Source organism: Oryzias latipes, chromosome 22 (assembly GCF_053564925.1).
Source record: "Oryzias latipes strain Hd-rR chromosome 22, Olatipes_Hd-rR_3.1".
Taxonomy (NCBI): domain Eukaryota; kingdom Metazoa; phylum Chordata; class Actinopteri; order Beloniformes; family Adrianichthyidae; genus Oryzias; species Oryzias latipes.
Window position 1 is genome coordinate 6,177,255 of NC_136258.1, and position 25,566 is coordinate 6,202,820.

Consider the following 25,566-nt stretch of genomic DNA (forward strand, 5'->3'; position numbering starts at 1 on the left):
TTTCTGAGTTTTTCTTGGTCAGGTGCTCATTTAAATAAACTCCAGTGCCCTTCAGTTTCTTTGCCTCCTTTAGGATTTCCACTTTGTGCTTTCTGCTCACAAATCTTATAATGATCGCAGGCTTCTTTTTTTTATCCTTACTTGGCAGAGTGTGGCATGCTGAGATGTGTCGACTATCCAGATGAATGTCTTTACTTCTCATATAGTGGATCACTTGTTGCTCCAGGGTGTGCTGCTCCTCAGATGGTGCATCTTCACCTTCTTGATCAGTTTTTGGGCCAGCAGCCCGGGCATAACTTTGATGTGTAGTCTCTAGCCCTGTGAGCAGAAGGTCATCTGCTCTGGAATTCTGCTCCAAGTCATCCACCTTTTGCTCCAGGATTTCAATCCTTAGATCCTTTTGTTTGATGATAGCCTTTAGCTCCTGGATCTCTTTTTCCATGAGACCTGTCAGTGTTTTCTGATTTTTTACCACTTCACTGATGTCCCTTGACAAGAAGTTCAGAGATTCCTTCATTTCTGCAATTTCAGCAGCTAACTTAGTATTACTGGACATCTTGCTCCGAGTCCCAATAGAGGATGACATGCGCTGCACGGTAGTTCTCTTCTTTCTCGATACAATAACTACTAATTGTCAAAATTATCAAGTAGAATAAAGTGGATACATAAAGCAAAAAATACCAATATCTTGACTTTTGATGGATGTCATCATATTTTAGCGATTTTTTATCCACCTTTGTCATGGTATGAATAACACGTCAATGTAAGGGTGGGGTCATCTAAGATAGCACAAGGGTTACAGACCCACACCAATGAAAATTGTTTTTGGTGCTTTTTTAACATGTTCTTGTAGCATTTTTCAGATGATGAAGCATATATATACAGAAAATTAGGATTAAATCTGCCACATCACATGCTGACGTCACCTGCCAAAGCTATATTGGAAGCTATTGGGAAAAAAAGCCAGACGCCTTTGAAATTTTAATATGAAAAATTCATAAAAAATATTTATCATCAACGATTGCAAAACAAAGTGGTGTGTCTCATGTTAGTATGTCAGTGCCACTATTTGGGATATATTGTTACTCGTTGGGTCACATGGTTTGGCAGCTGTTAATTATAAATATCAGAATTCCCATGTGAGCCTCTAGGATTTTAATATAAAAATTAATGGTAACACTTTATATTAAGATTCCTTAACAAGCTCTATTAACACATTAACAAGCATTATAAATGAATTTATAGAGTCTTAGTAAGACATTTATTAGTACAATAAGTCTAATAAGGTTTATTAAATTACTTAGTTAACACATTTACAAGCATTATTATTAGGATGTTTTTAAGATGCTAATGATGCATTTACTGATATTATAGGTGCTTAACAAATGTGTCAGTGTTAATAAGCTTAATAAGATTTATTAACAACCTTTGTTAACAAATTAAGAAGTATTATTATTGTTTGGGGTTCTAGTAAGATATTTATTAGCATTATAGATGTCTCACACAAGCCTAAGTGTTCATAAGCTTAATAAGTTTTATTAACTAACTTAACAAATTATTAGGCTTTATTAATGTGTCAGATGCTAGTAAGATATTTATTAGCATTATAGATGTCTTGCAAATACCTGAAAGTGTTAATAAGATTTATTAACATCTAAAGTCAGACCATTGTCTTCTAAATCCATATTACTAAACTGCTTATAAACTTTACAAATGTATTAATTAACTTTGTTAATAGTCTATTAATTGTTTTGCAGCACCCCATCTAAAGTGTGGACGTTTTTTACCACAAAAACCCACAAAGCATAAAGATTGTAAAAAGAACTTTATGACATTAAAACAGACTAAACATACACAAATCGTTCTGTAAAAGATATATAATAATTTAATTCAGACAAATAATTTTTTAAAAAAAACATATATACTAGTGTTGGATGACTAGCATCATAGCTAATAAGGATAAAGTATTAGCATCTATCCTGAGTGAAACATTCATAGCAAATCCCATCACCAGGAGACAATTCTCTGCATTCAATGCCAACTGCATTCAACCACTGTTGCCTTGCTTCAAAGTCCACAAGAAAGTTGCACAAGCCAGTAATTTTTGAAGAACGAAGACAATAAACCTACAGGAGCCATGCTAAAGCTAACACGCTAACCTGCCCAGGTTAACTAATGTCACCATTGGCTAATGAATCTGTCAATCAAACTCATCAGCAAAACAGGCGTGCTCACTTTCAGCCAATTGAATGGCCTCTTAGACTTTTCTTTCACACAGGTGACGAAAAAAGCCCCGCCCATCTTTGATTCTGTACCGGTCGGTCGTTAGCGTGTTAGCTTTAGCATGGCTCCTGTAGGTTTATTGTCTTCGTTCTTCAAAAATTACTGGCTTGTGCAACTTTCTTGTGGACTTTGAAGCAAGGCAACAGTGGTTGAATGCAGTTGGCATTGAATGCAGAGAATTGTCTCCTGGTGATGGGATTTGCTATGAATGTTTCACTCAGGATAGATGCTAATACTTTATCCTTATTAGCTATGATGCTAGTCATCCAACACCAGTATATATGTTTTTTTTTTTTAAATTATTTGTCTGAATTAAGTTATTATATATCTTTTACAGAACGATTTGTGTATGTTTAGTCTGTTTTAATGTCATAAAGTTCTTTTTACAATCTTTATGCTTTGTGGTTGTTTGTGCTAAAAACGTCCACACTTTAGATGAGGTGCTGCAAAACAATTAATAAACTATTAACAAAGTTAATTAATACATTTGTAAAGCTTATAAGCAGTTTAGTAATTTGGATTTAGAAGACAATGGTCTGAATTTAGATGTTAATAAATCTTATTAACACTTTCAGGTATATGCAAGACATCTATAATGCTAATAAATATCTTACAAGCATCTGACACATTAATAAAGCCTATTAATTTGTTAAGTTAGTCAATAAAACTTATTAAGCTTATGAACACTTAGGCTTGTGTGAGGCATCTATAATGCTAATAAATATCTTACTAGAATCCCAAACAATAATAATACTTCTTAATTTGTTAACAAAGGTTGTTAATAAATCTTATTAAGCTTATTAACACTGACACATTTGTTAAGCACCTATAATATCAGTAAATGCATCATTAGCATATTGAAAACATCCTGATAATAATGCTTGTAAATGTGTTAACTAAGTTATTAAATAAACCTTATTAGACTTATTGTACTAATAAATGTCTTACTAAGACCCTATAAATTCATTTATAATGCTTGTTAATGTGTTAACAAAGCTTGTTAAGGAATCTTAATATAAAGTGTTACCATTATATTCATCATCAAGGATTGCAAAACAAAGTGGTGTATCTCATGTTGGTATGTAAATCCCAAAATTTGGTAGATATTTAGACTCCTTTTATCATATGGCTTGGAAGCACCACCCGCAGGCAGCATAGGAAGTGCCGCCGCCCAGGGACTGAAGGCCAACAGTAACTGGGACAGTTTACTTCCATCATGGAAGTAAATTTGAATTCGACAAATCATATTACCGCATTCAGGGTAGCCGATGCGCCACAAGACACGGCCGTGGTGAACAAGAAGCGAAATCCGTGTAAATCACCCTCACTAAAGCTTGGTGCATGGAATGTAAGGAAACAAACGACAGTGATGGTTCAATCAGACCGGAACGTGCGACAGCCATCATAAGTAAAATTGGAAAAAGCCGCTATCGAAATTTGTGCTTTAAGTGAAGTTCGTCGACATGGAACAGGAAATCTTGTTGAGAATAGCCATGCAATCTTTTGGAGCGGAAGTGACAAGAAAGAAGCAGGCGTGGGCTTCGCCATCAAGAACGAACTCCTCACGCAGTTTGATTTGAATCCAACCCCAATAAACACCAGACTTCCCACACTACGAGTAATGTTAAAAGGTGGTGACTATTTGACGCTTATCAGTGTTTACGGACCAACTATGCAGAGGACTCAAGAAGAGAAGGACCAATTTTATGAACAGCTTGGAGATTGTGTAGAGAATGCAAGAAATGACAGCATTATTATTCTAGGTGATCTATATGCCCGTGTTGGAAAAGACTGGTCATCCTGGCCCTCAGTAATTGTAAAACATGGAGTTGGAAACATGAATTCCAATGGACTCATGTTACTTTAATTTTGTTCAGGTATCAGTTATGTGTCATGGGAACCGTGTTTCAAATGAAAAACAGTCTTAAAACCACTTGGCAGCATCCACGCTCTAAACATCTTCACCAAATTGATCATGTACTTGCCAATGCAAGTGCAAAACAGTATATCACCATTGCAAAAGTTGACACCACAGCTGATTGCTTTACAGACCACAAACTACTAACCTCAAAATGCAAGTTCAGAATTCAACCTAAAAAGGAAAGGTTTGAAACCCCCTAAAAAGTTTGATATCACATTAACTTCAGAAAAGAAACAATGTTTGAAACTGTTTCTTGATGAGAAGCTTCCAGATTGCAACCTTTATTGGGAAGAATTTAAAGTGACTTTGCAGGAAGCTACTAAACACACTTTTAATCAAAAGAAGAAAGTATCAAATGACTGGTTTGACGATCAAGACGAGGAGATACAACAACTCTTGAAAAATAAACAAATGAATCGAAATGAATCCAAATGAATCATCACTTACCGCCCTAGCAGTCGTAATATAAAACCCGATGTTCTATCCAGGAAATACAATCACTCTGAATCTGACACTCAATCCACCATTGTCCCCTCTACATGTATCGTAGGGACATCACCTGGGACATCGAATCTAAGGTCCTGCAGCCCCAAGGTGAGGAACCCGACCACCCTCCTTGTCCTCCTGAAACTCTCTTCGTACCCACGTCACTCAGGTCAGACGTCATTACTTGGGGTTACTCCTCCCGTATTGCCTGTCATGGTGCTATTCGTAAGACACTCAACCTACTTAAGAAACGTTGTTAAATCAACCCAATGTGTGTCCGTCTCAAGCTTCCTACGGCTCTCAAGGTACACCCCACCTTTCACATTTCCCAGATCAAGCCTGTCCACGAGAGTCCCTTGTGCCCGCCGTCCACTTCCTCGCCACCCGCCCGTGTCATCGACGGCGATCCGGCATTCTCTGTCAACCAGATTTTGAACCTCCAGCGCCGCGGTCACGGCTACCAGTTTCTGGTGGATTGGGAGGGATATGGTCCAGAAGAATGTTCGTGGATCTCCCGTTCCCTCATTCTGGACCATTCCCTCATCTCCGACTTCTACCGTGCCGCCCGGACTGGTGTCCTGGACCGCCTGGTGCCGGTCGTTGGGGGGGGGGTACTGTCATGGTGCCTCTGTCAGCTCCTCCCCCTCCCCTCTCTGCTCTGCTCCGGAGGACTCCCAGCTGGTGCCACTCACCTCATCATCCCTGCTGCCTTCTTAAGGAGATCCACAACCAGTATTCGTCGCCAGTTTGTTGATCCTCCATGGTGCTTTTCTGGTCTCTCATGTTTATGCCTAAGAGTAATTATTGTTTAGTAATTGTGCCTTTACTCCTCGCTTCCACGACTTTATCACCATGAGTATTACCTGGGATTCACTCCGGAACTATCCGTTCTATCCACGCTCACCTCGCCAGTGGTTCATGCCCTCTCAGCCTTCACAGAAGCCCTCCAGCCATGCCACGTCTTCCCGCTCTTAACCTGCAAACCGAGCCGAAGACCCTGCCTTTGGAAAATCACCTGCAAGAAACATTAAATCAAACTACTTACCATAACACTCTCCTGTTTTCCTTCCGGGTTCCAGCATCTGGGTTTGTCTCAAAGTCTCGAAAACCATGACAAAGGCAACTTTATTTGTTGAACAATTATATGATCACAACATTTTTGATAAAATATACACAAAAAGACTAACATTATATTTATGTTTTCTATAGCTACACAAAAAGTTCACGTGTTGAAGTTTTATTAGTTTTTCTTTTATCTCAATCAAAAATTAAGTCTTTGAAAACGTTAACAAAAATGTTTTATTCCTTTTTAGATGATTAAATTGTTTCAATTTAGTTTGATTAATGTCCGTTGGCAGCTTCACCTTAATCTTGTTTCTTAAATGATTGGCAGAGGCAGTTGAAGGGGCGGGACTTTTCTGAAAACAGAGCTGAACCTGCAGCTAACTAGCAGTACCGTTGTAGGTATCATGACCATTCGGCCTGCAATAACCGTTCGGGGTCCTTTCGACTGAGGATGACGTCACACTATGGTAACCCTACTTGAACAAACTGCGTAGCGTGGAGATCTGCTGGGGCTCTACATATTGTCATTTCACGTTTCCTTTTGTAACCTAAAGTTCTTTTCCATCATAAGTTGTGTCTGACATTATTCTTTGTAGTGCTTATAGAGAGATTTTGCCACAACCCACTTTGCAAAAAGATCTGTGGCTGTTAGAATGAACCTGCTGCTCTACACAAGCGAACCGTGTCTCTGAGCAGAGCAGCTGGAGTCTCATAGCTTCGTGTTCGCAGGCAGGGAAGGTGCTTTGTTACAGTGTGCGGTCCGGAGAAGGACAAGAAGTGCAGAACAAGTCATAAAGATAGCCGAACTGTCGAATGGAACTTAATAATGCACTTAATAATGATCATAACAATAAAAAAAGCACGTCTAGAAGATAATCTCACTCTATGTTGGAGCTGTGTTTGTTTACAACGGACCGTTTCATATCTTCTTCTATGGTGGTGTTGTGATTTTTCCAGACCAATCACTATCTGATACGTCATCGAACCAACGGACAGCCAATCACATAATGTGACGTCAGCACTAGTCGAAGTCAACGGTTGTTGTAGGCCAAATGGTACCTACACCGTCATTCTTATCAAAGTGTCTTTAATAGATTCAAATAAACATAAATAAAAAAGTATTTTATGATCTTTCACATTCCTAACTACTCAGTGTTTTATCAGGGCCTGTTTAGATGAACACAGAGATGATATCCTGGAGATGGAAAATGTTTTTAGATCAGTTAATGAGGGCAATTTCCTACAGCACACCTGACCATCTCCCACGGCACATAAGTGTGCCGCGGCACACTGGTTGAAAAACACTGGTCTAAAGTACAGTAAACAGATTGTTAAAAGATAGCACAGAAAATATTTAACAGGTGTGAAAAGAAATGTAGTGTTTTGGGATGTGTGTGTGCGTGTGCTGAAACCGGTGCCCACGCGATGCAGGAAAGGAGGGGGAGAGCGCGTGTGAGGGTGTGGAGCGCATACACACGCAGTCAGTCGGCGTTTTGGAGTTAAGGAAAAAAATAATAAAGTTCATCTTGAAGAACTGAGACTGGTCCTTTATTTTAACCCGCTCTGGAGGCTCTGAGGGTTCGAACACGGAAGTGAACCCGAAGGAAGATCAGCCTGACCGTCTTATTCTGTTCTGCATCCAGCGGCTCGTCTTTAGCTTAAGATGTCTGCGCACCCAAAGGCAGAAGGGAGGGTAGGGCGTGTGGCCTGGTTCAGGTGATCAGAGCCTGCTGGCTGTGCACTTAGGATTAAAAGCATAACTGATGCTACCACAGTTTATAGTGGCTAGTGGGGTGGCCACAGCCACCCCTGGCCGACAGATGTTGGCGCCACTGCTGTTGTGAATGCAGCATTAGAGTTGAACTCACGGTGCTCAACAATTGTACAATTTTGCTCATTTTGGAGAGAGCAGCCAGGTACCTCTTCAGGTGGTTAAAGAGCTGTGAGACCGGTGGGCTTTTACTGTTTGCTTCAAAGAAGAAGAGCCGACAAATTCACAAGACAGCTGCAAAACAAAATTACATTTTGGTCTTTAATTAGTCGATTTTTTTTTAAAGACTATCAGCTCTTAGAGGTGGAAAGGGTATCATGCAAATGTGGGAGTTAAAAAGCGGCCCAAGAGTCCACACAGCAAAGAGCTTCCATCCATCTTTTGGGAAATGAAGAGGACTTCTTGTTTTTAAAGTGCAATAAACTGTCACGGTCAGGTAAACAGGTTGGAATTGAAAGACGTAACTGAGGAACACAAACAAGATGGAGATGATACCTTTGCTTGATTGCATCTTTTTCTATCACAAAATACATCTTCAAAGGATCCCTATATTACTACTAATAACATTTATCCTCTGATTGCCCCAAGGCGTAATGATGTCCTCCACACTATGCACTTGAACATCCAAAAGTGACGATAACCTCTTTCACTGAATTTTGAGTGTAATCAATCTTGTTACACTTGTAGTGTTACTGGTCAAAGGTGACCGCCCTAGGAAATGGATGGATATTCAGACTATTAACATGCATCACACAGAAAGCATCTCATATACACCATCCCCATTCATGTCTCTTTTTTGTTCTTTTGTATATATATCCCTCACGTGAACCAACTTACAGATGAAACGGCGTCTCATGTCTTCACACAGACTGCACAGGTATCTGTCAAGTGAACCTGTTTCACATGTGAACCACACCCTCCACTCTAATCAGTGTATCATTTTCACACAGACCCGCATATTCACATATTTAAAGCTTGATGTTTGCCTTGCACGCCTTTATCTAAAAGTAGGAAACTGACCAAGCAGTTCTCTGTCAAAGGAGCACTGGTCCAGTTTTTGGACATGAGAAAGAGGGCACTGAAATTGTTCTACCCCATCAAGGACATGGGAAGCAAAGGAAGCACGGTGAGTTCTGTGCTCCTAGAGACGGCAAAACAAGTCTGAGCGTCCAGTTTGACCGGAGTGTCAAAGGTCATGTGCATGAGTAACCCTTGTGCTATCTTAGATGACCCCACCCTTACATTGACGTGTTCTCCCTACCATGACAAAGGTGGATAAAGGTGGAAAGATTTCCTGTAATCCATGGACACTAGTGAAGATCACAAATCATTGAAGAAAAAAGGTTCAGCGCACTGTCTAGTGGGTCTAGATGACCCAACTCCCAATGGTAAAGTGCCTAGGATATAACAAGGGATACACCTTCCTGCTGAGTGAGGTTTTGGTTTTTCATGTGTTGCTTATTTTGCATATTTGTTTTCTAAAGTTTCCGGGCTGGTTTGAATGGTTGCTGCAGTTATTTTTTAATTTTAATTCTTAAAATCCATTTTTAAGCAGTACTTTGAGACTTTGTTCACAGCTAAAAATGTTAAAGAATGTTTTTGCTAAACGTATTTAACCCCCCTGTCATGATGGAATCAAATCTGACCAATGTGCAACACAGTCTCACTCTAATCATCTTTTGATCTACTGTCAAAGTTTTCCCAGTAGTCTTTTAAAGGTGATTACAATGTTGTTTTTTGGCAAAATCAAAAAACCTGTGTCATTCTTTAAGAACAGTTTCTGCAGAGCGGCAGGTGTTCATTTTCCATCATCTCTTGGTTTACGCTCTCTCCGGCTAACTTACAGCCCCTCACACCCCCAACCTTACATCAGAAATGCAACAAAAATAGTGAACAATATCAGATCTATCCAGCCGTACAGTTTAGATCCAGATTCCAGCTCAGACGAGGAAAACAAAGACGATCATGGATCTATTTGTCTAAAAGTAGATGCATCAGAATGGAGTGGAGCCAGGAGCTCAGCCTGTCGATTGCAGTTTGTATGTAACAACAACAAGCTTTTTTAAACTACTTTATTTCGTCTGCTCCTGACTCTAGAGTTGGATAAAGAAATACTCAGAAATGCACTTGGAAAAAAAATCTTTATGTCCTTCAAAAACACAAGTTGAAAACGCCAAAAACACAATTTTTATTGGAGTTTGTCTTTAAAGACTGGTAATGAAAATGGTTTTTGTACCAGTTTATGAGCAGTTTAAACAGACTGGTCGATTTTGACTGGGAAACTATAGGGGCAGGAAATGAACACGACCAGAGGGTTAAAAGTGCAACATGAAAATTACAATAAGTAGTGAAATGTATTGCACGACAGTCCAACAAAGTATCAGTAACACTAGTAGTGGTACTACTAGTAATAAAGTAACAGAAGATTTAAGTATGAAAAAAGTAAAATTAACTTAGTTAATACAAAACAGACTGTTTACACTAAATGCTGGTCTCTATTTTATTTTACTTTACCAATTCTATTTTATTTCATTGCTATTTTATTTTTCTATTTTATTGCTTGCTTCTTTGCACTGTCATACTAGTGAGAAACAACATCTTGTCTCACCTGTGTATTTCTCTGCAAATACTATGTGGAATGACAATAAACAAATCTTGAATCTTGAACATCAATAAAATATTTGGCAGTATTTTATAAAGTAACATATAATCATAACAAGTGCAGTTTTCTTTACTGTATGTTTTGTCATTGAAAAAAACAACAATAGTGATGATATCTGGCGGAAAAATGTCAGTTGGAGAGGAGTAGTAGGATTCTGAAGAGGAACCCGCTGCTTTCTGGTGTCATGGAGAAAACCGGGACAGGAGGATTATTATCTAACTCCTGATATCCCACCTCTAATCCCGGGTCTGCCCCAGAAATCACAGCGTCGTTTATGAGCTTCGCTCGTTGGACCAACGCCACGGCAAAGAGCGGCTGAACACCGATCACCGGGGCCCTGGCTGGGCGGGCTGAGGTCGCTCTGGTCTGGGTGTTGTGTCAAAAAGAGACGCCAGGAAGAATTCAGTGCCGCAGAGTGCACGCGCAGGTAAAAGAGCATCACGCGAACGGAGCTCGCGCGCGCTCCCACAGAGGCCAGGCACCCTCTGGTGGGCGACCGTTTGTCGGTGCAACACCACACCGATGTGTGGCAGACGCTTCAGTGTGTGCTCCAAATCTGCCCCTGCAGGTCCACCTAACCACAGGATTCACAGCCTGCTATGATTGACGTGTCACTGTGTCCAATCCCTGTTGTCGTCATTTCCCGCATTGGCCAATCAGCGCCGTACGTCCATCGGGACTCGCCCAGCATGCGTCGGCTCGCTTCTGTTATGTGTGCCATGGTCTCGACCCAGCCGTGTTGACAAAAGGCTGAGGAGAAACAGCTCCAAATCTAAAACCAACAACGGAAAACGCGGAATTTGAAGGGTCCTGAAAGAGGAGCAGCCGAATCAGTGACGGGAATGTAAACTGCGTTAAGCTAATCGTTTTATAAAAGCTGTATTTTTTGTTCTTATGTGATTTTGCGGAAAGGAAAGGTGCTCGTGAGTTTGGCTGTTTCAGGCCGAGATTTAGCTGTTTGGGAGAGGCTGTTCGCACCGAGCCGGAGGCAGCCAAACGCCTAGCCCGATAAGTAACCAAACATTAGCGAGCACTCTAGTCTCCGTCGCCGTTGTGAATTGCTGAGGATCAAGGTAAAGTACCGTGACGGGAGAGTTTACAGCCACCCAGTCGGCCGCATCTTGTTTGACTTAAGTCGGGACTTGGGTCAGGACTCAGGACGCACCTCGGGACGGTTGTCTTGCAGCCCAGTCGGTCCCTGCCTGTCAGTCTTGAGCGCTAGCTACCAGTAGCGGCATTAGCACTGCCCCTGTATTTACATCTGGGATGATGGGTGATCGCCCAAGCCCGCCCAGGTAATGTCACCTTCTTAGCACACACCTAAATGTTTTTGTGATGCAAATATTTTTGGTATAAGTTCCTGATTATTCATTTTCACGAGGCTAGCTGCTCCTGGCTACTAAGTAGAAGCTACATGTGCAACTTAGGCTAACTAAGGCTAGCCCGCGTTAACCTGTGCTAACGCTGGCTGCCGACCTCTAAAAGGCCTTTCTAATATAAAATATCGAAGATTTGACCATCAAACTTGGATGATTTGACATTTTACGCTTCCCATTGGTTTATGCTTTGCAAGAACACCTAAAATGGGCGCAATGTGGCAATTTGCAGTAGTTGATGTTTAAGCTAACGATGCTAGCTAGCGTTAGCAAGCCTTTCGCGCTGTCAAGTTTGCTGACAGGCCCCGCACGGCCGAGCTCACACGCCCGCTCTCCAGCGGCTCCAGTTCTTTTGACCTTATGTGAAGGATGGCTTACTTTGCCGCCGCGGTTGATAAAAGTTAATACACAAGCTGCATACCAAATTGTTTTAATTCATGTTACTTTGCCTGGGGTTGTGCCCGATCTCGGCATACAGCTAAAAAAAACGGTGCTGTTCACTGTTAATGAGTAAATTCTGATCTGGCGTTTATTCAAGATCCCCAGTCATGTTCAATGAGATGAGATGCGACAAATCTTTATTGATACAGTTGGGATATTCAATAGTTAATACAGGTACTAACATTATACTAAAGGTGCACAGAATAAAAAGATGCAGAGGTGGTATTCATCCAAAGTCTACTGTGGGACCAACTGGTTAACTGCTGGTTTTGCTCCAGTCTTCTGAATTCACTTTGAATCTTGTTGATGTTTATGTGCACAGTAACATTTTTCTCCGTGTTGCTCAGTATGTGTGAAGGACTCATTTAGGTCACGAGTGACTGGGCTGTGTGGAAGTTTTCTCCTAGCTCCTGCTTTCCCTTCTCTTTCAGTGGGTAGCATGCTAGAGGCCAGGTATTTTAAGAAAATACATGCCATGTGATTGCATGTGCCCAACCCTCATATTAATTCTCTATGAAAGTCGGATTTTGATTTTTGTCCTGAGTTTTATAGCCTAATAAGGTCATATGACATTAATGACAATAGCTGAGCATTAAAAGTCTGCTGTGTTTATGGCGGGGTAACCGCCGCCTTATCAGTTCTGCGTTCTTATGATTGTGAGTTTGAACGTTGCTGAGTTCATTTGTTCTTGATAGGATGAGCGTAATTGTTCCATGAATAGCTCCACAGCCACACTGCAACAGCAGCTCAATAGAAGCACCTAAAGACTTTGAACTCACATTTTGAGAGGTCCTACATTAATTAAAAGTGAAAACTCTTCAATAATGTATTTTCTTTTAATTTTTTTGGCTTGATGTATCCATGAAAGGAGTATTACAATGGAAATAATTCAAAAGTGTTTTTATAAAAGCTTCTCAAGCTGTTCTCAGTTTGTTGAGTATATGGACGATGATCAACAGATTACTCCTTAATGCTTTACAGCAGTGGTCCCCAACCTTTTTAACGCCACGGACCGGTATGACGTCACACAAAGTTTTCACGGACCGGTCTTTAAGATGTGGGCGGATGATTATTGTACCAACGCTGCGATAAAGAAAGAACAGAGACTCGACGAGATGAACCCTGAGCTTTTATTTTCCAATGCATGTCATTGTACATCGCACAGGTGTCATCATGCTCTCCCCTTCCCACACTCATGGTGCAAAAAAGAATTGCTGACTATTAAATGTAGCTTTCTTTTCTTTTTTTGGAAGTCGAAGGCTCCGCCTCTGTGTCCTGGCCGGGCCTTTTCCAAAGCAGAGCGCCTTGGCCTGAGTCAAGAGTAACATAGACGGATGGAACAGAGAATGGGACAATTTTTCAAAATAAAACATCTTTCAGATTCCGAAATAAGCCATAAACGGAAGTAATTTAAGTTATTTATTCTTTCCGTGCAGCCTGGTACCAAATGACCTACGGACCGGTACTGGTCCGCGACCCGGGGGTTGGGGACCACTGCTTTACAGTATGTTTTCTCACCTGTCCTATGTACTCACTTTTTTAAAGTAAAAAAAAAAGTTGCCTGAAATATTAAATTGATTAAAAAATTCCCATGATTCTATCTGATCATAATACTTGTTTTTTCCTTTTTAAATGAAGATGTTTATCTTAAGTTTTCAACAATAGTTGACGGGTTTCAGATCTTTTCTTACTAAAAACTGCATTCAGACAAATCTGCCTTCCTGCAAAGCTAGTTTCTCCATGATCGGTAAATAAATGAGGAAAAATAAGAATGTTGTTTTCTGGAGGGGGAATTCAGCCTGTGCTGAAGGCTGACGTCCTGCATAATAACACAAACATCCCTTGTCATCAGTTTTAAAATGTGTTTCCCAAAACATCAATCAACATCGCTTGTCAAAAATTTTGAGGAAAAACTCTGTTCCTTCCTGTCCATAAATATCAAAGCAGGTTCATGAGCTCACATGGTAGCTTTATCATAAAAACTTATTTTAAAGTCTAAAGTGTTGCTCTGTTTTCAAACAATTGAATGCATGGCATTTGCCTAGTTTTCTTTGCATTATCTTCTCCAGTAGCTGTTTACGTGTATGTTAATATTGTATACATGCTGAGACTTGTCGCACCAGTCATACACATTCTCCAAAAGGACTGATGAAGGTTTCTGTAATTAGTTACCGTATCAGTGAAAGGATTCATAAGTTTGCCGCAGAATTCTATCTTCTACGTGTGATCGCTGAAAACCACAGCAGCACAAGTGCACGCATTAAAGAACAGACTTCAAAATACTTGAGCTGTTACAGGAAGCCTATAGGAAGTCACAGTATAGAAATCTGAGAAAAAAGGTGGCATCATAGAAGAAGAAGCAGCCTGACAGAAGAGAAATTAAAAAATTTAAAAGCAAAAAACAAACGAAGAAAACAGAAACAGTTGATAAAAAACACCTGAAACCAAAGCAACTCCTGAAACACCCAAGTGTGGATCTGACATTTAAAAACTCATCCGATCATCTTTTGATCTATTTTTGAAGCGTTCCCAGTGATCTTTTCTTTATAATTGTGCTGTTGTTAACCAAAATTGAAAAAGAAAACTTTATGCAAAGCGTCAGTAGTTCATCAGAAATTTGCCTGTGAGTCGTGGGCGGAACTGTTGTCGACGAGTAAGCCCGCCCCCTTCCCATCATCCATCTGTTGACGTGGTCTCCCGCCAACTTGCACCCCCCCACATCTCCAGCTTAACATTAGCAGTGCATAAAAACTAGCGAGCAATATCAGAGCTATCCATCTGTACAGTTTGGGTTCAGATTCCAGCTCAGATGAGGAAAACAAAGGCGTTTATGGATCTATTTGTCTAAAAGTAGATGCATCAGAATGGAGCGCAGCAGGAAGCTTGTGGTCTGCCCAGCATAGTTTCTACGTCACAAATACATTCATATTCATACGGCATTTTCTTCATCTGCTCCTGATTCGCAAGAAATGCTATTTAAACCTTTATTTTCTTTGCATATGTCCTCCAACATGAAAAAATGCCACAAGAACAAATCAAAAATCTATTTTCATCTGAGTGGGTTTTTAAAATTTTTGTCTGGAAAAAAAAAACCACAAAAACAAAACATCGAATAAGATGATAATTTTGTTCATTTAAACAAATTAAGATCCATTATTACTTATTAATTACAGGCATGACTACGATCCAGAAATACCTCAAATATTACTAAGGAAGTTGAAAGAGGCAGGATGGTTGTTTAAAAACTCTTAAAACATTGTTTTCTGCTGTTTGGCCTTTTTCATACAAAACATTTCTCTAAACTTGTGCAGCAGCAGACTTGACCTTCTGCTTCAACGTCCTGCTTTGGTTCCGTCCCGTCTGCTTTATTTGTTGGTCGTTGCTCATTTTAATTCGGTTTTATAGAGCAATATTTTTTCAAATATAATTGCACGTTTGCAAATCATGAGAACAGAATTGTGGGCTTTGCAGTATGAATTTTGATCATTCCCAATTCATCATGTTAATAGCAAAAAAAAAAGTATCTCCATGTGACATCGGTTTGTTTCAACAACTCCAACCTTTTTGCAGCCTTCTTCTTTTACTTGGCTTCTTCATTTCCACAGCACTTGTTTACATTAACAACAGATTTCTGCTCTCTGCTTCAAATGTTTGCTTCTCCTCTTTTGCAGTATATACTCAAAATCATCAATGTCTGCTGTTACTGTCACCACATCCTACAGGTGTGCAGAGATTGTTTTTCTGCTAAATGTTTACAGCAGGGTTTGCTGCTGGGGACATGCTGCAGGGTGGAATTATCCACAAACACAGAGAAAGCGTTCAAGGAAAGATTCAAGATTCAAGATTCAAAGGGTTTATTATCATATGTACAGTAAAGAAACGGGTTTCCCTGCACAATGAAATTCTTTCTTTGCTGTCTGCTCCAAATGCCAAACGTATAGAGGAAACTATACGAGATAATAGGCAGGACAAAAATGAAAGTGGATTGAACAAATCTGAATGTTTTCTATTAGACTGACTAAACAAAGTGGGCTGCTTTGAGTCCTCACAGGCCCTCTCACAGCGCCATCGCGTTTCCTCAACCACATGAGTTTAGTTTTGGACCTACGTGTCAATCTTTGTAGTGATAAACAAAACTGGTGACTTTCTGTCTCAATAGCCTGGTTTCTACTGAGCGATACTTTTCTGTTCGGTCCGGTTTAGAATGGTACCGGCAATTCAGGTGATCGTTCCACTCGACGCTAAACCGTCATGGTGGGATGAAGCTAACGTCAACAACAATGGAGGTCATCGTGCAGCTTTTTTTTTCTGCTTGGCTCTTGGTACTTATATACATGTATATACAAAGCATCTAATGTTGTTTGACAGAAAATGGCAGTCGGGCAAAAGAAATAAAGGCTGCTTTCTTGGCGCTTCATTTCGCCGTAATGACCTTCAGCCAATCAACGGGTTTCAATATTAGCTCCGCCCTAATTGCTCAGTTTCCTTTTTCTTTGGACCTACAACCAATGGGGACCCAAAAGTAGTATGATTTGGTTCAGCTTAACAAGCTCATTTTACAATGGAAACTGTCAAAATATTGGGATTGGATTGGACTGGACTGGACCGCTCCGCTTTCTGCTCCAAGTGCTGTCACTCCTGATGAGGACAACAGTAAAGGCCAGGAATGTAGGTCATTGGGTTATTGCAAAAAAAAACAAAAGCCGATATTTTCAGACATTTGCCAATAAGAGATTTTGGGGAAAATTATTAAGTCTCAACAACTCAAATTTCACAAAAAACAAATCGCTACTAAACAAAGCAAGAATAAGCTGAATTCAGTGTTGCTTAGGAATCGGATTGCACTTTATGTCAGCTCTTCCTAAATAAGTAGTGGTAAACAAACTAGTGAGGGAAACCCAAAGAAGCTAACCCAACTCAAGGACTTTTTTTTTAATTCCATACATCTGTACTTTTTTATCGTCTGGCAGTCCGATCAATCCAGTCCAAGTTTTGACGCTTGGTAACCTGTGAAAGGCTGGTGAACCAAAACAGCCCACTTAGAAAGTCAAATCACATGATTCATTTCTGCTGCCATGAAGTAGGTTTTGTGTTGTGGAGGTGGTGAGGTTGACAATGTCCAGAGTTTTTTTTTTTTTTTTACTTTTTTGCACAAAGATGTTTTGTTTTTCACACCTTGGGGGATTTATGACCCTAGCAGGATTTGTTTTTACTGCTGAGCAGTGTTTTCTGACGCCTCGTGTTACCGCTCTGCTCAGTAACAGCTGTTCACTCTGCCTGATGATTACGCCAGGTTTCTTCTTTAAAAACTGTTTGCGGGGCTGCAGGTAATTCTTTTTGGGGTGCGTCAAAACAACAAAAGAGGAGGTGACGGGGCGTGTCTTTATGGTGGAACAGAACCGGAAACATAGTGGATAGAAAAATATGGTCGCTTGAACGCGTTTTTAAAGTGTGTTCATGGTCATTGTGTCTAAAAGATTAAAGCAGAATCTAATCGGCAGTAATTTACATGTTTGTAAATATTTAAATTTTGGTATCTATGGGTAAACGGCAACTGTATTTTTTCACACTTTGCTAAAAATCGTAAACTTTAAATACCCGTTTTAAACTGTAAACATGAGAAAGGACTAGTTTTTTAGTTTCTCTAGATGGGAAAACTTTTACTTATTGAGGGACAGTGAAATGTGCTTTAAGGGTAATAAGAACCGACTTGTCTAATTCTAATCAAGGAAACAATGGTTTTCAACAGGGTCCTTTAGATTTGAATGGGATGCAGGCCTTAGAGGGGTAACAGGATATCCTGTCCATTAAATGTATCTTCTGAGATTTACCTGCAGTTCTGTTCTGCTGAGGAACTGCTTAGCATGAAAGCTTTGAGTTCAATCTTTGGCCAAGGAGTCAAATACCCGGGTTGTCCTTGCAGCTTTGTTGTTTTTTGATTGTGCATGCATGTTTCCCTCTGTGTGTCCACTTTCTTTAGCCTTGGTGCTGCCTGTTTGTTGACTTCCTGTCAAACAGTGGCTCCCTCCCTCCTCTTCCTTCTTTTCTGTTGCTCTTACCGCTGCCCGCTGTACCCCCTCCTGGCTCCTTTCTCCTTGTTCTTTAATCTCACCCTCCCTGAGCCTGTGTTGGGTGTCATCAGGCCTCTTATGTAATGGACATGTACAGGACGGTGACTGATGCTGTGGAGCCGTGCGCCTGACCGGTCTCCACAGTCCTGCTTTCATCCGTGTCCTTTGGTGCTTCTGGTGGTTTGCTGCTGGTTGCTGTCCAGTCTGAGGGAGGCCTTTTGAGAAAGGGACTGATGGTTGTAAAAGAGGATTGTAGTGCCTCTTTGCAAAGGTAAGGGCATTTGGTGTGCCTGTACATGCATCACATTTTCCTTTGGCTGTAGAATATCTTTACCCTCATTGATGCTGCCGTTTACTGCAGATCCTCCTTGTACGCCTTTACAACAGACTCCATTATTGCAGAGTAGAGCTGGTTTATCAGAACTGAAGGAAGTGTATAGCTGGGGTTGAAGTTTTACCTGCAGAAAATCCTCAGTCTGAACCTTTTCGAATTGTAATGAGTCAATCTGCTAATCTTTTTGTTTTTACCCCCTTTCAACACGATGGGCATACTAGTCTTTGGTGTGTTTGAGGAAAAGTTGTTAAATGAACAAGGTTATTTGAAAGGCATGTGTACTTTTTGAACATTTGATGAGGTTCTGAACTGTCTCATTAAAAATAAAAGGCATTCCTGGTGTTTTCAAATGTTTGTGAGATTAGATTAGAATTGTCAGGGTGCCAGATTTCAGACGAGGCTAATCCTACGATGTGTTTAGCATTGCGCTGTATAGCTCAAATACCATATATTTTTACTGCCGTATTCATTTTAGACTATTTAGATTAACGTTATTTTTATTTGAGTGTGTTTATAGGAGAGTTTGATAATTAAACATTTAAGTGAAAGTCATGAAACAACTGAAGCCACACTTTAGTCCTCATATGTCAGCACAGCAAGACTTGTTACCACTTAAACCGGCAGCAGAAGAATTTATCTGCTCCAAGAATTTTCCACTTAGGTAATGGCATTCTGTAAATGAGGGTAAACCTTTAACACACATGGAAAAATGTTGTCTGACCAGATTTCCTCGTGCCATACTTGTAAGTTTATATAGCCTTGTAAGGCTGCACAATATGAGGATATTAGGGATCAATATTGCGATGACGATCTTACTTGCTATATATAAACAAATAGCAAAACAACCAAAAACATAATTTCTATGTCACTGCAGTTTAATTTAAATAAGAGTCAACATATCTTAAATTATACCCCAAATGAAATAGTCTACATGGGAGGAGAGCATCTAACATAATAAAAGGGCTTCATCCGATTGGTCAAATGCATAAATGGGTTTATTTAATTCGCTAAATACTTCAAGCTGCCATAAAATTGTTTTAGCACATTTAAAGTAACCATTTATTGCGATTTTTGCCGTATTTTGCGATATGCATATTGCACAGCTTGATAACGCGGTAACGGTAAATTTGCGATTGAGTATGTAGGCCTATAGCCTTGTTATTGTCTTTTTATTGATTTATTTACATTAATTGCATTTTAAAGAGTCATTATATTAAATCTGGAACAACAAACCATCTTGTATATCGGTCTAGACTGCAACACTTTGATGAAAAGACTTAAATGAACGGACTCAAACTGACCAGAAGTAACAGCACAGAATCATCAGCGGGTTCAAATATTACCAAATTTTAAATTTAGACCGTTCTGCTGACCCACAAAAATCTAGACTAAAACTTTCTTTAATGAGCTATAAAATGACTGTGGAAGGCGAACATGTTAGAGATTCCCTGTTATTGTTTTACCACCACCACACTTTCAAATGTAGAATGAGAAACGGGCAACATTTTAAACGCTCAGTGTGCTGTTCATGGTAACCCTCACTCTCATGCTCAGAGTCAAAACCAGGAAAAAGTTCAAGTTCTTCTTGCTCAGTTCAGCCAACACCTTCTGAGCTAGCCGAGTTGTGTGGGTGGAAATATTCCACCATGGCTTTGATGACTCTGACGTTTCCTCAGTATGTTTGACTGAACACATCTAATCCAGGTAATCTTTGCTGGGAAAGATGGGGAAAAAGGACATGGTAGGGGATCTGGAAGATTAGGGTTGGGCAGCCCGGTTCTAGACTGGTCTTTGAAAAAGCAGTAGGTAAATGCAATCCATACATGCATAGGCCAATTATGGCAGAATTCATTAATGATTGGAAAGGTGCAGATGTGTCATCAAATATTTATGGTTAAGTTTAGGTAAAGCAGGTTCAATTGAAATGAACGCTTTTAGCTTTTCAAAGACCAGCTCCAGAAGAGCTTTGAAGGAGGTGCTTCAGATATAGGCAGGGACATGATAAAGAGAAGGGGTGATGGTTTCAATTATCTGTGCAGTACAGATGAGTGGGAAACAAAATAACGCTTGAGACAACAATGAGGACGACGCTCACAAACCTACTGCTTCAGTAGCATCCGCCAATGCTGAACTCACCAGTTGGCTGATCAGGAATGCCGCTTTTCTCCATACCTTTAAAATGCTAGACATTAGCGTGTCTCAGAGCGGATCCAGCTGCTGATTGTTCCACCCATTTCCTTTGTCTGGGAGGAGGCAGAACATGAAGACATGCTGAGGGAATTTAGGATGAACTCACCATAATGCTAACTACCGTAGTAACTGGTGTCACTTACACTATTCCTCACAGGGAACTCCTTAACATCTGCTGCTTTTGAAAAAAAAGTTTTTATTCTTCACTTGGTATTTCCTTACTTATAATTCAGCGTTAGAAATAAAGGGGAAAAAATGGTTGTCCTCTGGACAACCTGGCAAGTAATATTTGGTTGTCCTCACCAATTTTTGGTTGTCCTTCGATACCAATATTCAACAGCAACGAAACCTACTCAGATGACAGTACTTACATCTCTTCTATACATCTAATAGCAACTGCCTCTTATGATGGATATTTAAAAAACTTTAAATATTAAAAACAAACATTTTACTAAATATTGAAGCATCTATTTGAACAAAGTATTGCCATGTAAATCAAATACTGTTATGGTCAAATGAAAATACTTTATCTTACCCTATAATATATCAGAAAAGTGATTACATTAACCAACACTGTAACCTAATGAGTATCTTTTAAATTTAGAACACTTGTATGGACTGGGACTAGTACAGCATTCCAAATATAAAGTAACATTTATATGTGATGAAAAGTTATAATATGATATAAAATCTATTTCAAATAAACACACGTGTAAATGATACCATGTTTACATTGTGCGCTGCAGTAGCAGTAAAGACTAATATCCCTGATCTTTTAAACAAGACATGCAGGTGCAATGTTGTCATTTTGCGATGTCTTCGGGCGCACTCGGTTCGTTTGGAAGTCACGTGACATCATTCGTGTACACTAAGTTTTATCTTAAAAAGTCGGACATCGGTTTCCCAAAAACTTCGAAAAATACCAAAATGTTGAATAAAAGACCAGGTTGTCCCACGGACAACAATCAGGTTCATTTTTGGTTGTCCGCTTATTTCGAACACTGTAATTGCTGTTATATGGATACAGGCTATCTGCAAGCGAAAAATGGGAAAACCTGTACGGGGTACACAGGCTGCCCTCTGGTAAATTTAAGCTTGTAGACCGCTCGGTGAACCTGTAGAGAGAAAATCATTATACTCATCTTTTTCTTTGGTCATACTGTGGGTGATAGGTTTAACAAAGACTTGACACGCAAGGGTAAGAAAGGGTGAAGTAGGTGAGATGCAGGCATGTCATACAGATTTTTTTTTCAACCCTCCCGAACAATGCTCACAGCGCCACACAGTGGGCCATTAGTGCTATTCAATTTATAAGTGGATGCTCCTTACACGTCCCTTAGGGATGCAGCCTGACTGATAGAAATTAGGAAGTTGGAGTATAGTTGGGGGTAGGCCGGCACAATATATTGCAAATTTATCGTCATCGCGGCATCAAGCTGTGCAATATGCATATCGCAAAAGATGGCGAAAAGGGCAATAAATGGTTTCCTTAAATGTGCTAAAAGAATCTTATGGCAACTTGAAGTATTTCACGAATCAAATAAATCCATTTATGCATTTGACCAATCAGATGGACGCCTTCCCGTTGTTGACCAATGGGATGGAGCCCTTTTATCTTAGCCGTTTGTCTCCTATGTTGACGAGGGTCATTTAGTGTATAATTTTAAACTGTTGCAATGAAAGGAGAATGATGTTTTTGGTTGTTTTGCTATTTGTTCACATACCACAAGTTTTATCGTTATCGCAATACTGATCATTCATATCGCAAGTTTTCCTCATATCGTGGAGCCCTAGTACGGGGGAATACTACAGGCGTCTTAGATAGGGTTGTGCCGATGGACGATATCATCGTCCATCGTGATGGGTGACTGACATCCCGATGGAGAGACCACCATCGTGATGCCACGCCCCCGCCACGTTGCGCGTCGACACCATAAGCCGCGGTTACATGTACAAAATATCTTGATGGGATCAATGGTCGGATTAGAATCCAACCGTGTACATGGGCCCAGAAAAATGTTTTCAGAATATAAAAACGTTCACTAAGGTCACACTTTCCGTCGGAATAAATCATTCGCACATGCGCAGTAGGGTTTGAAAAACGGAAGGATATAAACTCCGCCGAGCGGCTTTTTTTTTTTCAAACTTTATTGTATGTAACAATTCAATACAAAACAATGTTAAACAGCGCCGAGCGGCTATATACATTGACATGTCAGCTCGGTAATATACGAGACGGTCTTCTAAACGTGCCTTTAATAATGTTACGGTTATTATGAAACACCTGTTCGCTCATCATTTGAATTTTAATCCGTGTGGTCAGTGCTTTTTCTGAACGAAGCCAGGATAGCAGTATGCTAACACGGGCTAACAACATTAGCTTTGGGTGGTGCTGCTTGCTGGCTGCACGTAAACATGTAAGAATAACATCAGCCTTTATTTAGTCGGGACACGACTGGAAACACAAATCCGCGTGATTGTTTGAATGTTTTCTAAGGACTGAGCGACATTTCTGCTTTGAAGCTCAAACCGCTGTGTGTGCTGACGATCCGAGCTGTGCTCAGACACACACTTTTAGACCCGGTTCTACTAGCGGACTACTTCTTTTCTATTTTGTTTGTTAAAGTCACTTCCCTCAGTTTATACTGGATCATCGCAGATTAGTCATCAGTTGGGAAATAAAATGAAAAAAGCAAAAAAACGAATAGCAGTTATATAAGAACGAAAAATGTAAAAATACCCCCCCCCCCCGACGATGTCATCGTCCATCCCGATGGTTGACAGCAAACATCGTCAACGGCCAATTTAAGGGACATCGCCCAACCCTAGTCTTAGAGGCTCTTGCACTTTATCTGTACAGCCCGTGTGTGCAGCATTTGCACATGGTCAATGAGGAGGCAGTACATGCATCTCACTAATGACTAGAGTGTGGCATGAAGGGGACCGTACAACAGTATCAGCCTCACGACACAAGTGTGTATAGCTTAGATTATCCTTACGAATATATCTCACAATATACTTGCCACACGCATGTCAATGTTATGTTCTGTTTTCATGACATCCCTTGAGATAACCGCACAAGCCTCGAGCTGCAAGTCACCTATGCTCTCTTAAAATTGCAGCCGCTCCGCTTCATGACCCTCTATGTGGCCGCTCAACCCAAAAACCCACAGTATCCATGTGTTCACATGGGTGAATGTGATTAAGGTATAAGATGTGCATTTAAAAGTCTTATGTTTATGAGTCCCTGGTAAGTAGATTTGAACTGTAAAAATCATGGATTTTGTATTTTGATGTAAATATGCCCAGACTGACAGGACTCTGTCAGCAGTCAGCCTGCTGACATTCTGATCTGGACTTTTTAGAAGCAGTTTAGACTTGAATTATCATCAAGTTTTTATTGTCAGTGTTAAGCAACAGTTTGATCTTCTTAGAATCTAAATGGAAATGTTTGTACTTTCTATCAAGCACTTTAACGTGTGGGTGCGAGCGCACATTTGCGTTGAAGGATAAGCATGCGGTTCAGCTCCCTTTACGCTGTCAGCCCTTTTCCAGCGACTGTTTTAGGTTTTCTTATGTCTTGAACCAACCTTCACATCAGCAACTGAATGGGCCAAATGCATGTGTCCAGATTCTTTTCTGACATTAGCCATATCTGTCTCTACCACGTACCAGAAAGTAAGAGTTATTTTAAAGAACCTTTTTTTTTTTTAAGAGTTTTTCTTTTATTTAAAAAAACAAAACAACTAAACTTAGTTGTGGCAGCAACTGTGTTCAGGTTCTGGATCAACTATATACTTATCTGCTCCTAGCTTAAATGATTCCCTTCTCTTCTGTAAGCACTGATTTGGTTTAAAGGCCTGATGTGAAGCATCCTGTCTGCCGCCGGTGGAGTGGCGTGGGCATAAGTGATGATGTGAGGTGCATGTACCTGCAGCAGAGTCCAGAGGACGGCGTTGGTTGAACAGCAGTTTGCATTGACTGAGTTGAGGTCACCAGCAGTCATTCAAACATTTACATAAAAATGAAAAAAAAATTCAGTCCTCATAAGAACAATCTGAACATTATTTACTCCTTTGTACCAACAAATGGACAAAAAAGGAAAGACGCAAATACCACAAGATGTTTTGCTTCATGCCACAACACCTGCAAAAAAATACAAGTTTGAAATATCGTTTTTATTTGAATTAATATTCAAAAATCAAATTGCAGATGAATTCATCTCTCTGAAATGTTGGCAGTGACTGTGTAGGTACCAAAACCTGGAACTTCCGTTCTGGGTCCTTTCGACTGAAGGTAACGTCACACTACGGTAACCCCACTTGGACAAACTATGTAGCGTCGAGATCTACTCGGGCTCTACAAATTTTCATTTCAGGTTCCCTTTTGTAACCTAAAGTTATTTTCCCTCATAAATTGTCTGACAATATTATTTGTAATTTTTGGAAAGACATGTTGCCACAATCCACTTGTTATTCCAGTTTAAGTTCAGCCGAAGCTGAAAATGTTGTCAGCACGGCTAAATGTTGTTCTTCCGGGACCGTTCTGCCAATAATAAAGCACTGGGCGCACGGATAAAAAAAAACTATAAGCGAACATGCATTCAATAATAATCATAACAATAATAAAGGGACGTTTAGAAGACGATCTCGCTTTATGTCGTAGCTGTGTTTGTTTACAACGGACTTCATGATATTTTCTTCTATTGTAGTATCGTTATTGTCCGTTATTTTTCACTATCTGACACGTCATCGGACCAACCTACAGCCAATCACATAATGTGACGTCAGCATTAGTCCGAGGACCCCGAACAGAAGTTCCAGGCCGAACGGTTATGGTACCCACAACGGCTGTGGTTGTATTTACAATGTTCTCAAATACGTTTCTACTGCTGGGGTGTACTGCAGAAAGTGCTAACTCACCTGATGGTAGCAAAGTCACATTTTCCCAACTAAATGTGTTTTTT

The 25,566-nt window shown here is 40.2% G+C and overlaps 1 protein-coding gene across 5 annotated transcripts in view; it reads left to right on the forward strand.

The window, feature by feature from the left end:
* Positions 1–10,336: 10,336 nt before the first annotated feature.
* The window catches only part of ppp2r5eb (protein phosphatase 2, regulatory subunit B', epsilon isoform b), a 49,551-nt gene continuing 34,321 nt past the window's right edge, over positions 10,337–25,566 (forward strand). Inside the window, exons 1-2 of one of the 5 annotated variants that reach the window (XM_078940795.1) lie at positions 10,895–11,261; positions 11,340–11,483. In XM_078940795.1, coding sequence (XP_078796921.1) covers positions 11,455–11,483 — 29 coding nt within the window. In that variant the 5' untranslated portion in view covers positions 10,895–11,261; positions 11,340–11,454. Of the gene's footprint in view, positions 10,616–10,731; positions 11,484–18,178; positions 18,348–25,566 lie in introns of those variants that run through there. The other 4 variants (XM_078940796.1, XM_023952059.2, XM_023952060.2 and 1 more) reach the window with 4 other exon arrangements.